Here is a 17,492-nt window from a genome sequence, read left to right as displayed (position 1 = left end):
TGTTTTTGCTTAAAATCCTCTTTAATTTCAAAGCAAGCTTATTTATGTTTTTTTTTTTTTTTTTTTGTTTTTTGTGTTTTGTTTTGTTTTGTTTTTTTTTTTTTAGTCTCACATCTTTTAAGCTTTTTCATTTTTTCTTACAATAAGTGGGGAGGAAGATTCAAACTCAAGTTTTCTTTTATTGAGAGAATTGAATAATGCCACTGAGTTATAAGATTTTTTTAATTACCTCACCTATTTTAAGTATAATTGTAATTTTACCCATTTTAGTTTTTAAACCAAATAAACCCATATAAAATAAGCTTGTCAAAGCATGTAAAAAAATTTAGATTTAAACCCAAGTCAATCATGTTTTGGTTTATCAATTTATTGCAAATTTTTTACTTGCTATTACTTTCCCTTTTCTCTTTAATAATTCTTAAATATGCTATTTTCTCTTCCCCTTAAATGATATGCGTGCTAGCAACAACATGAGTGAGAATTTTTTTTTTGCTAAACACATGAGTGAGAATGTTGTTTATGAAATTATGATGATGAGATCCCCTTTTTAGTAAATCATCTAACAAAGAAATAAAGAACTTGCTTTATTTTTTTCCAATAATCTTTATCATATTTTGTTATTATTGGTGACATTTCACTTCAATAGATTCTTTAACATATATCATGAATTTTCTTTTATATGATCCAAATTTATAGAACACTCTCACGAGAATCATGAACTACTGGTCTTTACGCAAGACAAGAATTGCTTTAGCACAACTCAAAAGGTATAAAATCACTCTATCCATGATTTCATGTAGAAGAAAAAAAAAGAAAATCAATTACCGTGTAAAACGAGGAGAAATTATTCCTCATGTGTCCCACACTATAATTTATATGGGATGGAACATCAATAATGGATCACACACTTGCAACTTGTTTTCCACCACCCTCTCTCTTTTTCAAGATATTATACTGTCCTCATGGCCGAAGTTAATACTAATTCAGACTCGTTGCAGTACCTTCATGGAGACCTTGATCTGAAAATCCTCAGAGGTCGCGGCTTCGAGATCCCCTCAGACACTTATGTCACCGTTTTGCTCGGTGATATCAACTTGGCTCGCACTCGCACCGTAGTGTACAACTCTGGAAGCCCAGAATGGAATGAGCACTTCCAGATTCCCCTAGCCCACCCGGTCTTCAAACCGGAGCTCCGCTTCAACCTGCAGTACAATGATTACATTAATAACACGAAGTCGATAGGAACCACTTCCGTCTCGGTCCAGCAAATCGTCACCGGCGAAGCTATCAGCCATTGGTTCCCGTGTTCCGGTAAACAAATGAAACCCGATGCCGCTATCTTCATTGAAGTGAAATTCACCAACTGTGAGGACACTCCGTTGTACCAGTATGGTATTGCGTCTGATCCGGATAATTTTGGAGTAAAGGATTGTCGCTTCCCGGTTCGGAAAGGCGGGTCTGTGACGCTGTATCAAGACGCGCATGTGCCAGACTCGATGCTGCCGGAGATTAAGTTACAAGACGGGAAGGTGTTTGAGCACGAAAAGTGTTGGGAGGATATGTGCCATGCGATATTGGAGGCAGAAAAAGTGGTGTACATTATTGGGTGGTCCATTTACCACAAGGTGAAGCTGGTGAGAGAGCCGACGAGGCCATTGCCTAGTGCTGGGAATTTGAATTTGGGAGATTTGCTCAAGCATAAGTCGAAGCAGGGCGTTCGAGTTTTGCTCTTGCTTTGGAACGATGTGGTATGAGCTAACAGTGAATTGGCATTTATGGTTTTATTTTTTTTAAAAATTAAAGGCATTTAAGTTTTTTGTTTTCTAATGAGACAATTACGGCCAAACATTATATTTTTTTATAAATTTTTTATTTGATAACAAAAAGTTTTATTAATTGTGTTAATTGAAATTCACATAATTATGTCTATAATTTTTTTTTAATTGTTGTTATTGTAGTATTTTAACTTCAACATTTCTATTTAGACAGAGCTTGCGACCTTTGTTGACTATGGATTACCGCTAAATATAGTAAAGTAGGGTCATATTATATATGTGAATGGTTATATTTTCTTTCATAGACAAAACAAATGGAATAATCAATTTAATTTTAATGTTAAAGTTTAAGGACAAAAATGACAAAAAAAATAAATTTTAAGGACTAAAATATGTTTTAGCTATTTTCCCTTGAATTGCCAGTCATTTTTCGTTAGACTTTCAATTTTTAAAATCAAGTCAATTTCATTATTTAGTTTTCTCTTTGCTTTATTTTTAAAGGAATTATTTGATGAGGTAAATGGAACATAAATAGGAAGTACAGATACTTCATTTGGAGTGTTGTACCTGTGCTACACACATCGAACACTTGACACTCCTAGGATACTTTTGCATGCATGTCCCAGTTGTGTCATTTTTTTAAAATTAAAAAAAAAAAATGTAGGACACAACCGAGACACAAAAACAAGATGGATCAAATACTTTCTAACAAAACAAAGAAAACATTTGTGCTCTAAATAATAATATTGTATTAAAAAATTAATAAATATCTTTATTCTTGATTTGTTTTATGAGAATCCTTTAATAGTAATGAATTTGATTTATTATCCATTATTACTCTTAATTTGATAAAAAAAAAAACATAAACGATTAATAATATATAGAAATAAAATATTCATTATTTATCCTAAATTGATATATGTTTAATATTTATGAAAAATAAATGTTTAACTATATATAAATATATATTTAATAACTAATTAATATATGTATATCCATCGTACCTGTATCCTATTTTTTCAAAAAATGTTGTGTCATCGTACAATACCGAACATGTACCCATGCCCATATTTATGCAGGTGCTTTCTAGGAGCATACTTTAAATGACTATAATGGAAAGGTTAAATTTTCAAAATCAAGTTGTATGGACCATATTCGGACCTCAGCCCAAATGATAGATGGACTCAAGCCTAAAAAGTCCAAAACAATAAATTTGTAGAGAGTGGGTTGGAAAATTAGGCTTAGACGAGTTGGATGACCAATATAGTGGGTTTCAATGACAAGAACAAAAAGACAAAATGATGCAACTAAAGAAAATCGTCCTCGACACAATCTAAGGAGATCGGTTCTTATATATTTTTCTTAAGTTTGATTACAAGTTGTTTCTTGATTGTTACAGTGTTTTTCTCTTGATTTCTCCCTTATCCTTTTTCAATGGAGGGTCTCTTATATTATATAGTTCTATTTGAACAATCTTGGCCTTATACTTGTTGATCATCTAAGCCACTACTTGAATGCTTGTTCCATCGGACACCCTCCCAGGTCCTTTGTGAGTTAGGGTAGCCAAGATAACATTGTTCAGGAGTTTTCTCCACATTAATGTAGCTAGAAAGTTAGTTGCAGAGCATTTAATGCGGTGGCAGTAACCTTTCCTTAGATATTTCTGAGCTTCCATCCCTCTTGTACGTACGTTCATAATGCACGTTTTTATCAGTGAAATTTTCCGGAGGGTCACTTTCAATGAAAGGGTATACATTTGATTTGTGTTTTGTCCATCTGAGGAGATACTCCTCCTCAGACCACCTTTCCCAAACTTTCTATTTGCATTTTGCTTATGGGACTCTGAGCTTAACGCCCTTGCTACTGTTATTCGTCCTCGGATCATCCTAAGTTCTTGGCTAAGTCCAAGGCCCAATATACAACCTTGGGCCCTTATCCCTACACAAGTCAATTTCAACTATTAATTTTAATAAAATGCAAATGTAAAGGAGATCCAAGAATGATCATACTAACTTTTAAAATTTGAGGAACTAAATTAATATAATTCAAACACATAACTGCATTAAATCTATATTGATCAATTCCATCATTTATTTGAATTTAATTATAGATATTAAGGTATTATATCTAAACGTTTTCCCTTACAAAATAATTATTTAACTCATAGAGCTTTGCATGCAGTTTGGTATGATGGACACTCATGATGAAGAAACTCAGAATTTTTTCAAGAACTCTTCCGTCCAATGTATATTGTCATCTCGAAGTCAGCTAAACCTTTTCAAATATCTAGACAGTGAACCAGGAATTGTGACTTTGACAAGGAAATTTATGGTATTGATATTTTACTGAAGATTAATTCAAAACATGCTTAAAATGTGTCATTTTTTTCCAATGTTAGAATAAATCAATATTTTATTTTTTTGAATTATTTTTTATTTGAGATAGAATTTTACTATAGTTTAATTTAACTGTATGTGTGTGAAGCTTCATTCAGGAGGCTTGAATCGCCCTCCCTCTCACAAGCACTTATATTTGTGAAGTGACCATCACACTAAGAGTGTGTAATTGTGTAATGTTTTAATATTAGAAAACTAATTACTTGTAATACTTTGAGTTTAGGGTTCCATTTAATTGGACTTAAGAGAAGGAAAACATCTTAATGCATGTCTATGCTTCACTTGCTCCTTCAAAATTCTTTTGTATACAAATTTATCTTACAAGGTAGGTTACAAATTAGACGAAAAATTGCACTTCTTAGCTTAGAATGAAGCCTGAATTTTATTTCTTAGCTTGATGCATGATTAAGCAAATCAAATTGCTCACAATTATCTTGTGGTGCTCCAGGCCAATAAATTTCTTTGTTCACATCATCAGAAATGTGTGATTGTGGATACACAAGCGTCTGATGATACAAGGAAGATAACTGCTTTTATTGGAGGTCTAGACCTTCGTGATGGCCGCTATGATACCCCTGAGCATCGACTATTTCGTGATCATTGCACTGTATATCAAAACGATTATCGTAATCCAACACTTCTTGTGAGTATTTACTATTATATCTTGAAGAGTTTTATTATCTTTTTAGTAGAATAGGCCATTACCAAGAGTCTTGAAACCGAATTTTGTTGTCCAATTCTCTCTATGTGAAGAATCAATAATGGGCCATGATTTTATTTGTTGGGGTGGGGGGGGGGGGGGGTGGTGGGGAGTAATTCATAAGCGACACATATGCGCATACATGCACACAAGTACATGAAACGTAATTGATTGATAAAAATGATTCACGTTAATAATAAGCTATATTTTATATTGTGTTTATGTATTATGAATTTTTTTTTTTGTGTGGCTTTTTTTACACGTGAATAAGACACTTTGTGACTTTTTTTAAATTTCAATTTGAATCTATGATTCTCACGAAAATATTTTTAGTAGCTAGACAAATGTTGAGTACTCAACATTTGTCTAGCTATTAAAATTTTTTGATATTTGGTTAATTCAAAAAATAATCAAAATGTAACTTAAAAAAAAAAAAAAAAACTATACTATGAATATACATTCACTTTTTTTTGGAAGAGAATATATATGCACTTGAATTCAAAGTTTAACTTGAAAACGATATTTTTCTCCAACAAAAAAAAAAAAAAAAAAAAAACTTGAAAACGATTTTTTTTAAATTATTAAACTTTAGAGTTTATTATGCATATATCCTTATATTTTATTACTTAATGAAAAAATTTATTGAAGATGAATAAATTATTGCATTAAGAATTTGAGCTTTTTTTAACATTTTTTTTTTCTTCTCTTTTCGAGTAAATTTATTGAAGATGAATAAATTATTTCTTTTTTCTTCAACCTTTTGTAGGTTTTGAACTTTAATTTTAAAAATCAGTGATAAAATATGAAATATTTTTCCTTTCTTTTTTTAATAAAATTTGACATATAAAAAAGAAAAATATAAAAGAAATCCATAAACTTTGGGGTTGGGGGGATTTAAGTTTTAATACATAAACTTCGAAAATTTTGGCAAGATTGGTTGTAAAATTTCACCCCTCAATCCACCACCTTAGTGACTTGGCCAAAAAAGTTCGATGGGAGAGAGCCAGGATTGTCCTGACTCCTTATGCTAATTATCCTTAAAAAATAATCTCTTTGTACAAGATTCATATATTTATAAATAAATAAATGAAATTTACATATATTATTCCACCTTTGATAAATATTTTCTAATCACACCTCATGTTTTAAAATTTTTAATCATAATCATTTGATTTACAAATGCTTTTTTTTTTTTTTTTGGGCTGAAGATTTACAAATGCTTTAGTCACACCACTTTCATCCATTGTGCTTGGAATATTATCATTGGAATTCACTATAATTAAAAACTAATGCATGTGATTTAAACCTTATGTATATGCTTATAATATAAATATTGAAAAAAATTCAGGAGCCAAGTGTTATTTAATAGAAAAAAAAAAAAAAAAAAACCGTTATAACTATACCTATATTAACATTAAAAATAGAAATAAAAAGCATAGGTCCTTCAAGTGGCCCCGCCACTAATCCACCATCTCCACCCTTAGGGAGAACTTGGGTTCAAAACCCCATCATAGCTCACAGATTGGATGATCTTTCTTTCTCGTTTCTTCTCAAATAATAGGCAGGAGCTCACCGTCCAAGGCAACCATGGCATGATTTACATTGCAAGATAGAAGGGCCTGCTGCATATGATGTGCTCACTACTTTTGAGCAGCTTTGGGGCAAAGCTGCAAAATGGTCGTCAGGGCTTAAGAAGTGCTGCAAAATCATTTTTCGTGTTTTAATGAACTTAGACACCCCCATGCCGAGTTCTTCCCAATCAATTTCAAATGACGACTTTAAATTTTGGGTTTCCAAAGAAGATGATCCAGAAAACTGGCATATTCAGGTAAAGTAATTAGTATGCGCTTCTCAAAATAAAGCTAATATGATTAGGTTTAATCCTTATTTTTGTTCTTCACTTTTGTCTCATGTTTTAAAATGGTCTTTAACATTTCAAATTTGTTATTTTAGTCTTTAACATTTTGATCAATTTGTGTCAAAATAGTTCCTACCTACGGATTAGGACCCGTGCAATCTAGAATATTACATGGGTGCAATTAGCTCTATTTCTCTCACAAAATATTTTTACTTTTGAACTTTTTTTAATTTAAAGATTGAGGCTGAAAGTTTTCTTTTTTAATTCTCAATCTCAGCCCTTGAGAGTAATTGCACAATAATTGTGCCTAATCTCAAATCGCTATGAAAGAGATGTTGCATATATGTACCCACTGAAGGGTATATTTTTTCCTTGAAAGTGAAGGAAGATATTTTTGGTAGCAAGAGTGAAGATATGAGTGACTAGAAAAGGACAAAGTCATGAATTTCAAATCTTTTTCCTGATCTATCATAATTTTCCACAGCCTTTTTTACTCCATTAACATCAGACCATCCAAAACCCAAATCAATTTATGAACGGCATGTTACAGACCTTGAAGCAATTGTACCGAAGCATTGCCGTTCATGAAGACTTCGTATATCTTTTTTTGAGAAAGATGAAGACTTCGTATATCTGATTTGTGATAAGCACTATACCACATTTGAAGACAGATAAATATTTGACACGTCAAAAGGTTAAAAAAAACTCTTTATAACCAAGGTCACATGGCATCACACGAGGCATTCATTTATAATCAAAAAAATTATTTTAATATTACCATATGTCATGTTAGATTTTTCCATGCACTACTTAATAGTAGTGGCTATTTTGACACAATATATCAAAATATCAAGGAGTAAAATGGCACATTTAAAATATTATGGACCGTTTTTAAACATAAAACCAAGGTAAGGAGCTAAAATGGGAATTAAACCTATAATTTATTACATATATTCATTTAGTTCTACTTAGTCCTTAGTTGTTCATTCTAAAATTGGCAGGTTTTCCGCTCAGTTGATTCAGGGTGTTTGGAAATATTTCCTGCAACTCAGGTTTTCCATTTTCTAAGTGATAATGATATATTAATTGATTCTTCATTCACTACTTTTAGTTTTAAATAAGTACAGAGCTAGCTGCTTAGGGAAGTTCTCTGCCTTTCACTTCTGTTGTAGAATTTGGTTGTAGAGAAGAGCATTCAATCAGCGTACATCCAGGCAATTAGATCTGCCCAGCATTTTATATACATTGAGAATCAATTTTTTCTTGGATCTTCATATGCATGGCAATCTGACAAAGAGCCAGGTCATAGACCCAATCTCTACAATTAGTAATATTATTACCTTGCCATTCGCTCTACAATGCTCAAACTCAACTGTCCTATGGCTCTTCTATATTCTTTTTTTTTTTTTTTTTTCCTTACTCATCAAACTCTTACTTCAATGACTCTTTTTTGGGTTTGATCAGGTGCCAATAATTTAATTCCAATGGAGCTGGCATTGAAGATTGCTAGTAAGATTAGAGCAAAGGAGAGATTTGCAGTTTACATTGTCATACCAATGTGCCCCGAAGGTACATGGCGCATAGTCACAGAAGAAGTGCTATTTTGGCAGGTAACATTCATAATTCTTTAACCAATTAGCATTTACATTATTTTCCTCCTACTTATTGAACCTTGCATGGTTGTCCAAAACGTTAAATCAAGTAGATAATAGTTTTCCTCCATGCATGGGGTACTGTAGTTACAGTGTTACATTTAATCATTGTATTATTAAATTCCATATTATTATCTTGTTCTTTTAATTTGCTGTTCTCAGAGCCAGACAATGCAAATGATGTATGGAATCATAGCACGAGAGTTGAAATCCATGCATCTTGAAGATTCACATCCCCAAGACTACCTGAATTTCTATTGTCTTGGTAAGCGGGAAGAACTGACCAAAGAAGTGTCAGCCCCACCTATTCAATCCGTCAAGAAGGCGGAAAAGGTATCATAATGCTCTATGAAAATTTTGGCCAGTGTTTTTCGTTTTTTTTTTGAGATAGCAGAAGTTTTAACTTTTTATACATACATGAGTTTATGAGAAAATAGAATGGAAAGATAGAAGAAGCAATCAAATAGGAAACCCAAATATTTATTTATTCTTTCATAGGCCTATGTTAATGGGGGTGTCTAAAAGAAAGATTTACTAAAAGGTAGAGAGATTAAATAGACGACACGAAAATACCCTCACAAAACAATTATACATCCTTAGAGATCTAGCGCAAAACACACGAAAATACAATAAGTTTAATTAACCTTCAAAAAATTTGGTGTGATTATGTGGCAATATAGTTGCCATACATAAGTCGAGAAATTATCTTGGCAATGGCCATCATAGACTACAAATTCCAAGAAATGCTTAATTAAGTGTGTGTTAAGTCTTACTTCGGGTACTATACTGGGATACAGTACATATGTAGTTAGCGTCTTTAATTATTTGGGTCATTTTCCTTCTCAAAAAAAAAAAAAAAAAAAAAACTTGGGTCATTACAAATCTAGGGAGAATCCAATCATGGTAATTAATAATATAATATATATACCACTCGACATAAATTTTTTTTTTTTGAAAAGACTTGATCCAAAAGTTTAAGTTTATGAATTTGGGTCTAATTATGTTATATTAACAACTCATTTTTGTTATTATACTTCACTACTTAACTGACTACGTCACTTACACGTGAAATATTCCAACAAATAAGTATGTACAAAATTCAATCAACTCATTTCAAAATTGATAAATAGATCAACTAACTTAACCAAAACTTATGAGTGTGACTATGATTGTTTTAATTTAGCAAATTACTAAAACAACTACTAATTTTACTACAAAATACTTATAAATTAATGTGATTGGTAATTATTTAATATATAATAAACAAATGTTTGAATTTTTTGTTATTTGTAATATATTTTGGAAGACTGATGTAGTAACATTTACTCCTTTATTTTGAGCTAGCACAATTAAACAGTGCCATATACAAGTTGCACATATGTAAATGTGTATATCCTTGTTGATCAAGCGTATGTACATAAAATGTATACTTTTTACTCGTAGATGAGCGTTAGCTTAGCTCATTTCGTCAATAGAATTCTAGGAGTGAATAAATAAATAAATAAATAAAAATCACATTTTCCTATACTATACGCAAGAAATTGTGACTCTGAGTTTTTTCATGATCAACTTGCAGGTTTCTAGTTTCTCAAAAAAAAACTTGCAGGTTTCTAACTCACAAAAGTTTCAACGGTTTATGGTTTACGTACATGGCAAGGGAATGATTGTAGATGACGAGTAAGTGATATTAGGTTCTGCCAATATTAATGAACGATCTTTGGATGGTTCAAGAGACAGTGAGATAGCCATGGGGGCATATCAACCCCATCACACTTGGGGTAAGAGGAAGGGCCACCCACATGGCCAGGTTTGCACATTCATTTAGACCTTGTATATATACATTGTACTGTATTTTCTATTGCATGATTGCAAGTTTTGGTGGACGTATCAAAGGTAGCTCAAATAATTTAATGTCTTGGTTTAATTCATCATTCAAACATCGGCACCATATATGTGTAATAGTTATCCAGAGGCAAGAGCCTTATAACTCAACTAATTGACACTTTAACGGAGATATCTATAATTCAAATCCTCTTGTTCCCAAGTATTGCATTATCAATATATGTGTGTATATATATATATATATCTATGTGCGCGCGGGTGCACGCACGAGCGCAGAATTGCTTGTTATTTAAGTTAACCACCTTGATCAATACATATGCAGATATACGGATATAGAATGTCTCTGTGGGCAGAACATTTGGGGACTTTAGATGATTACTTCATGGAGCCTGAAACTTTGGGTTGCATTGAGAGTGTGAACAAGATTGCTGAAGAAAACTGGAGGAAGTACAAGACCGAGGAATTTACACCATTGCAAGGGCACCTCCTTAAATACCCTATTAAGGTTGATGCCAATGGGAAGGTAGAGTGCTTGGATGAACAAGAGACTTTCCCAGATATTAACGTTAAAGTACTTGGATCTGTTGGGGTTCCAACTATTAGCGTTAAAGTGCTTGGATCCATTCCGATTGACATTGATTTGTCTTTATTAACTACATAGGGTACACTTCTTGTTCATAATTTAATGTGCATTATTTAGTCAAAATAAAAATAATTAAAAGTAATAAGGTGCATTTAATTGGGACTTGAAAGAGGGGGCAAAAATGGTTCCTTGACGAGCTTGAGCAACAACAGGAGCCTTGTTGATTGAATTTATGCTTGCTCATAATTTGTTACCTGCATTGTAAAGGATGCAATGCGTGTTGGATTGTAATATATGGCATATATACCATTCAATACATTATTCTAATGTTGTTTAATTAATATTTGGGGAAAATGAATTCTTATTTTAATGAAAATTTTTATTGACCCAAATAGAGCAATTTGTTTGGGACTTTGGTTTCAACTTTTCCATTATGATTTTTTTACAAATGTATATATTCAACTTCTTATAATTCTATTAAGAGTCTTGTGATTTAGTAGTATCGTTCAATTTGTTCCATGAAAAAGAATTTGCATTTGAATCCTCCATCTCACTTATTGTAAGGAAAAAAAATCTTCATGATCCTCATATAATTGTATAGGTATGATGTGTCCACAATGGACAAAAGTTGAAAATGTGTTGTCACAATCTCCTTCTAAATGGAACAAAACAAGACTTGGAATGAAGGAGATGGAAATCCTTCCTCTCAAAAAAAGATTCCAACGGGCAATAACACGAGCAAGAATTTACCAGATCTCAAAATACAAGAGACTTTCCAAAAAGCAAAAGAGTTTAGAACTACACAAATATCCGCAGTAACAGAAGCAATAAAACTTGGATTTGAATCCCTTATCCCACATGTTGAATGAAAAATAGAATCTCTATAATCTCCATATAATTGTATAGGCATAATGTGTGAGTCCATAATGGAAAAAAGTTGAAGATGAGGGTGTAAATTATCCCCTTCCCCTAAATCCAAAAATAAATACTTTTCCTCCTATTTAATATGAAATTTTAAGAAGAAAAAAACTCTCCCCTAAATCCAAAAATAAATACTTTTCCTCCTCTTTTAATATGAAATTTTAAGAAGAAAAAAACTCATAACTTTTTTACGTTTTATGTAAGTTTATCTTGAGAAAAATAGTGCAAATTTTTGCTCAATAAATATGAGATATGATCACAACAAAAAATAAATATATCATGATATCATAAACCGGTGCTATTCACTAGAAGAATTGTTAGAGACATATTTATGTAATTGGCTAATCTTTTGACAAAACGCACTTTACTGGTAATTGAATAGATCTAGGATGGATTTAGTACTATAAGAAATAAGTGTTCAAGTTAAGTATTGAAGCCATGCAAGTCTGACCAAAAAACAAGTGAATGAAGTACTGTTCATTAAAGCTCGATAGAATCCTTTCTATTGAGATTTAATGTTGAAGCTTGATAGAAGCTTGACATAAGCTGTATCTGTCGAGAATTATGAAATCAGGTTTTTCAGATTACACGCATATCCTTAAGTATTTGTGTAGGGTTTCTTTTCTCACAACCCTAGACATATATAAGAATTATTTTAAGGGCCGTCACAAGGTGATGCAAAAAGAATAATATATGCATTGTGTGATCGGAGGCAGAATTGCTCTAGTTCATCATTCTCTCTGTAGAAGTTACTGTGTTTTTATGCCAAGGGTTTTGTGACCATGAAGCTTTCTGATCTTCATTGTTGATGAACTGAAGCACTTTGCTGCCAACATCTTTCTCAAGTTGGTGATTTAGTTATGTACTAAAATCTGTGCATCATTGGTTAGTCACGTACTGGGATTTGTGCATTGAACAGAGAGATTGCCGCTACAATACAAGTTCAATTGGGTATTGGGGTAAGAGTTCAAATGTAGGTTGGTATTTTAATATAGGCCAAAAGGTTTGGTAAGATTCCTTATACTTGTAACCACTTAGAATTGATAATAGTGGATTCTCGAGAGTGGTGACCTTAAATTCACCCGATGAGATTTTGTCTTGGTGGTTTTCTCTATTCATAAACAAATCACCTGTGTCAAATTTATTTTCCGCTACATTTAGTTATTTGGTGATTTGTTTGTGCTACCACGCTATTGCATGTAATTTGACTAATTAGTTAACTTGGTAATTAATTAATTTACAAGAGGTCAATTCATTTTAACCCAACAAGAACCATCACTTAATGTTGGGTTTCTCCTCTGTTGCCTTCACTCCATTGCCATCTACATGGTCTATCCCTAGGTTGCACTGACTCGCCATTTTTGGCAAAGTACTGGTGTCCGACATGTGTTGGACATTGATATTGGTAAGACTCGCCGGACTCCGGTGTCCGAGTGGTTTTTTTTTTTTTTCTTTTCAACATGGCATGGACACGGTGGACATGCCAGTAGTGAAAACAAAAAAACAAAAATTCACAAATTATTTTCCTTTTATGTTTTTAGTTTGATGTTGAATGTAGCCTATTTAAACTTTTGGTTCGTACTCTAAACATTTTATGTGTATTATTGTACTACTTTAGGTGTTAGTTTACTTATTTGTAGTTCTTACATAATTTAAATTCTACACATAAACGTATTTTATGTCTAAAAATTTGTCTAAATATAAAATTTAATTAAATATTTAATTGCCGCCATCTCATACTCTTATTTTTCAAAAATGGCCATACTCCCGTATCCGTATCCATATCCATGTCTGTGTCGGTGCAACTTAGGTCTATCCCCTCCACCCTGCTCTCACTGGGCACATTGTTGGGCACCCTTCAATGCCAATAAAGCCGCTCCATAAGCAGTCTCTGTTTGAATTGCACGACTCATAGGCAAACCAAGTACCCTCTCACGAATCTTTGACCATTTCTCATTTTTTGCACCACCTCCAGCCGTGAACGCTTCTTCAACTTGGGTTGCTCCTAGATCCTTCAATAAGCTATAAGCCTTTGCCTGAATATTATATAATAATACACGTCCAAGTCATTAGTTTCTAGTTGAAGATTACATGTTTCCTCTTTACGAATATGCAAGAAAGTTAAAACAAATAGAAGGGAGTCCTCATACCTCAATATGTGCAATTGATTCTAAAATCCCATGCAAGTACTCAACATCACTTTCTGATCGAGGGTGTAACCTGCACAAAAATGAGAACTAAAGATGAATGTGTGCTAGTGTGTGTGTACTGGGTCTGGCAGGTAAAGCTCTGGAGGGTTATCTCAGCTTTCCCAAAACAGATCAATGTCTAACTGCATCACATCAATGGACAGACCATGGGACAGTAACATTCAATAATCAATTGTGGAGGCCTAAAGGATCATTAAAGTTGTGGGCATAATTTTGTCCTTTTAAATAATAGTTATTAGGGTACCAATAACTCTTAGCCATGTGTCTATTTTTTATATATAAAATAATTTAGTTCAAGTCAGATATCATGTCGGTACTTCATTAGGCCACGTATGATACAAATTAACAAACATAGATAGAAGGAAAAAATGTAAAACGGTTTGAAAAGTTTAGAGACGAAAAATAAATTTTTAATAGTTTAAGAACGAAAAACAATCTTTTGTGAAAATTTAGAGACAAAAATGATATTTTACCCTTTTTTTTTTTTTTTTTGTCTATCACTTTAAACATGGGTCATCAACAAAAAAATAAATAAATAAATAAATGGTAGATTATAGTTGGTATATGTGTGTGAGGTGAGGTGAGGTGGTGTGGTAGGTAAATTCCGTAGTGTTGTGAATTTTGACAGTAATTTTATTGTTTTCACTTCATTTTTTTCAATAACACTTTTGTCTGCTATCTACCTATAACTCTAGCTTCACTTATGTTCTCAAAAACTAAACTCATCACTTCATTTGCAATTCTCAATAGCATTGTTTAGTTCTCTTAAAAATTAGAAATCATTTTTCCTAATTTTACGCTCCACAAATAAAAAATTGCTATATGTTTTTTTCTCCTATTTTAAAATTTAATGAACCTACTCAAAAAATTAGTGGACTTATAAAGAAAGAAAAGAAAATATGTGGCCATTTGTGATTGACAGAAAATCAAGTAGAACGTGGCAGAAATAATTCCCCTAAAAAAAGAGAAAAATGGTCCGTACTAAGAGTCGTGCTTTCTCTAGTGAGGAGGAAGCAGAGCTAGAACGCAGCAATAAAAAAGTAAAAGATGTACGTCACGCTGGCTTCTCGGTCAGTCATGATAGTAGCTTTCAGTCACAGGGTCGTCTTAATAGCCCTAGCCACGGTGAGAAATCGTCTTTCAAAGACAAGCTCTTGGGGGAAATACCAGGGGCATATAACCAAGCTTTTGCTTTTGAGGAACATATGGAAGCAGATATAGAGTCAGATGAGGAGTTGGAAGAGCTAAGGGAAGGGTTTGCAGCTGTCAAGCTCTCCAAGGGTGTGAAGCATCGCATCAGAGCGGTCTGGGCTAGCTCACTCATCGTCAAAGTTTATGGGAGGTCCGTAGGTTTCAGTTATATTCAAACCAGGCTTAATGCTCTTTGGAAGCCCAATGGTAGATTGGATGTTATCGATTTAGGAAAGGATTTCTTCTTAACACGGTTCAGCTGCAAGGAAGATCATGATAAGGTCCTCAGGAATGGCCTGTGGTTCATAGGGGAGCATTTCCTCTCGATTCGTCCTTGGGAACCAAATTTTAAACCTTCCACTACGAATGTGTCATCCATCGCAATATGGATTAGACTAAATGAACTACCCATTGAGTATTATGAAGTGGAGGTTTTAAAGCAGATTGGGAACTCGGTAGGCAAGGTTCTTCGGATTGACACTCACACAGCTGCTGAGGCAAGAGGTCGCTTTGCCAAGTTATGCATTCAGGTGGACTTAGACAAGCCATTGGTGACGAACATCCTTATCGGAGGCATCCATCAACCGGTTAACTATGAAGGGATTCATAGGTTTTGTTTTTCATGTGGCCGGATTGGTCACCGGAAGGAGGCTTGTCCTTACACGATCCGGAGCATGCCCATGACAGATATCGTTAATGGTGACAGTGTGGATGGCCAGGTCAACAGTTCACACGTTGGGTGTGATTTGGGGGACCCCACTCTAGGCGAGGCCCCTAGGTCTCCTGAGCAAGAGGACACTTATGGTCCGTGGGTAGTGGTCACCAAAAAACGACGAGGAAACAGAGGTGTAAGGAACACGCTAGAGAGTAGTGGAATTGTTTACCTCAGAGTGAGTGGAGGGACAGCTTATTTGAGGGTAGGGTCCAAGATCAATAATATGGAGTTAAATAAAAGGAAGGCTGATGAGGCTCTTCCAGAAAGCCGGGTTCAAGAGCCTAAGGCCACGGTGTCTAAGGGGAATGAAGGGAAGGATATGGGCCACTCTAAGGGAATTACTGGGCTTATGGATGCAGGTCATACGGGCCATTTTAATAATGGATTAGCTACTACACAGGCCCAGCGTGTTTCAGTAAAAGGGAAAAAAGACTTTGCCCATAGTAGGGCACATATACATCCAGTGAGAGTAGCACGAACATTCTAGAGCAAATCTCTTTCGCTCCACATCAAAATCCAACTACGGTACTAGTTCACGAGATGACTCCAATTTTATGTTCACAGCTACGGCAAGTGTTGATCCTTAATCTTTGGGAGCTGCTATGTCCACTCAAGAAGATGCAATGGCCAGTGATCGCCCCACCTTGGGAAAAGAGTCAAACCCCATTAAGGGAAGCTCCACTCAAGGGGCTGTCACCGGAGGAGTAATTTCTAACCGGTTGGAGGATTTAGGTGGAAAGTCTATTAGAGAGGAAGTGGCTGGGGTTCAAACCAAGAGCCATCCGCAGCAGGTTCCTCGAACGGGTGTTTCAAGTCACGGTGAAGTTATTCAGCCTCTGCCAAATCACCAAGTTGGAGATGGGGATACTCAGGTATTGCTCAACTCTAATCTCGGGGAAAGGTCAATTGTTGGTGTAAGAACCAAGTATAAGACTTCTGGACCTTAGGTCACTTGGGCTCATAATTAATTTGTAGTGGGCTTAAGGATTTCCTATAATGGGTCGTTCTCGGCAGAGAGACTCAAAGTAACACTCAGATGATACCCTCTCCTTGACTGTTTTCTCTCAATTTTTCTGAACCCCTTCTTCTCTCAACTTTCTTCTATTTATAGCTAAGGTTAGTGGGGAGATTATGATTACAGCCACCGTTAGTGCTACTGGAGGTCCAATATTATCTGATTAAAGTGGGTGTTTAGGTGAAAGGGCGGTGCAGCATTTACGATCTTGGAACTTGGCTCCATCTTGACCGACTATGTTCGGCAACTCAGTTCCCTGGGAATATCACACTTTCCCGGGAACAGTTCGTATATTTGACCGAGAACGTTTGTCCGACCACCTCTCGGAATTCAATGCCCTACGTTTGTTCATACATGAAGGAAGCTCCAAGAAGGGCGCAGGACAACTGGACCTTTTTGCTGGACCTTTGCCCCAGGCTGGTATGGGCCTCGGCCCAGGGCCTGTATGGGACTGGGCCCAGGGCCTGTATGGGACTGGGCCCAGGGCCTGTGTGGGCCTGGGATCTCGGTGCCGTACAATAGCCCCCCCTTGATTCATACTCGGTCACCGAGAAGAATCAAGGAGCTGTTTGGGCCTCTTGACCTCGGGGAACCTTCTTATCTGGGACTTATGATTGTTACTTTTTACTAATAT

The 17,492-nt window shown here is 34.6% G+C and overlaps 2 protein-coding genes across 3 annotated transcripts; both read left to right on the top strand.

Moving 5' to 3' along the window:
- Nucleotides 1–893: 893 nt before the first annotated feature.
- LOC126707464 (phospholipase D delta-like) lies at nt 894–10,569 on the top strand. 2 transcript variants are annotated; one of them, XM_050407119.1, is made up of 10 exons: nt 894–1,748; nt 3,957–4,106; nt 4,620–4,814; nt 6,433–6,699; nt 7,731–7,781; nt 7,902–8,031; nt 8,194–8,339; nt 8,544–8,714; nt 9,958–10,188; nt 10,546–10,569. In XM_050407119.1, exons 1-9 carry the CDS (start codon nt 963–965, stop codon nt 10,060–10,062), a joined length of 2,001 nt encoding a protein of 666 aa, XP_050263076.1. In that variant the 5' UTR covers nt 894–962; the 3' UTR covers nt 10,063–10,188; nt 10,546–10,569. The 2 variants fall into 2 exon arrangements, with proteins under 2 accessions (XP_050263076.1, XP_050263078.1); XM_050407121.1 differs by having other exon boundaries at nt 9,958–10,159; nt 10,546–10,555.
- A 4,339-nt stretch (nt 10,570–14,908) lies between these two features.
- Nucleotides 14,909–16,330, top strand: LOC126705116 (uncharacterized). Its single transcript, XM_050404063.1, has one exon. The coding sequence runs from the start codon at nt 14,909–14,911 to the stop codon at nt 16,328–16,330; it is 1,422 nt and encodes a 473-aa protein (XP_050260020.1).
- The last annotated feature ends 1,162 nt before the right edge of the window (nt 16,331–17,492 follow it).

Source organism: Quercus robur, chromosome 11 (genome assembly GCF_932294415.1).
Source record: "Quercus robur chromosome 11, dhQueRobu3.1, whole genome shotgun sequence".
NCBI classification, from domain to species: Eukaryota; Viridiplantae; Streptophyta; class Magnoliopsida; order Fagales; family Fagaceae; genus Quercus; species Quercus robur.
This window is presented reverse-complemented; position numbering and strand designations above follow the sequence as displayed.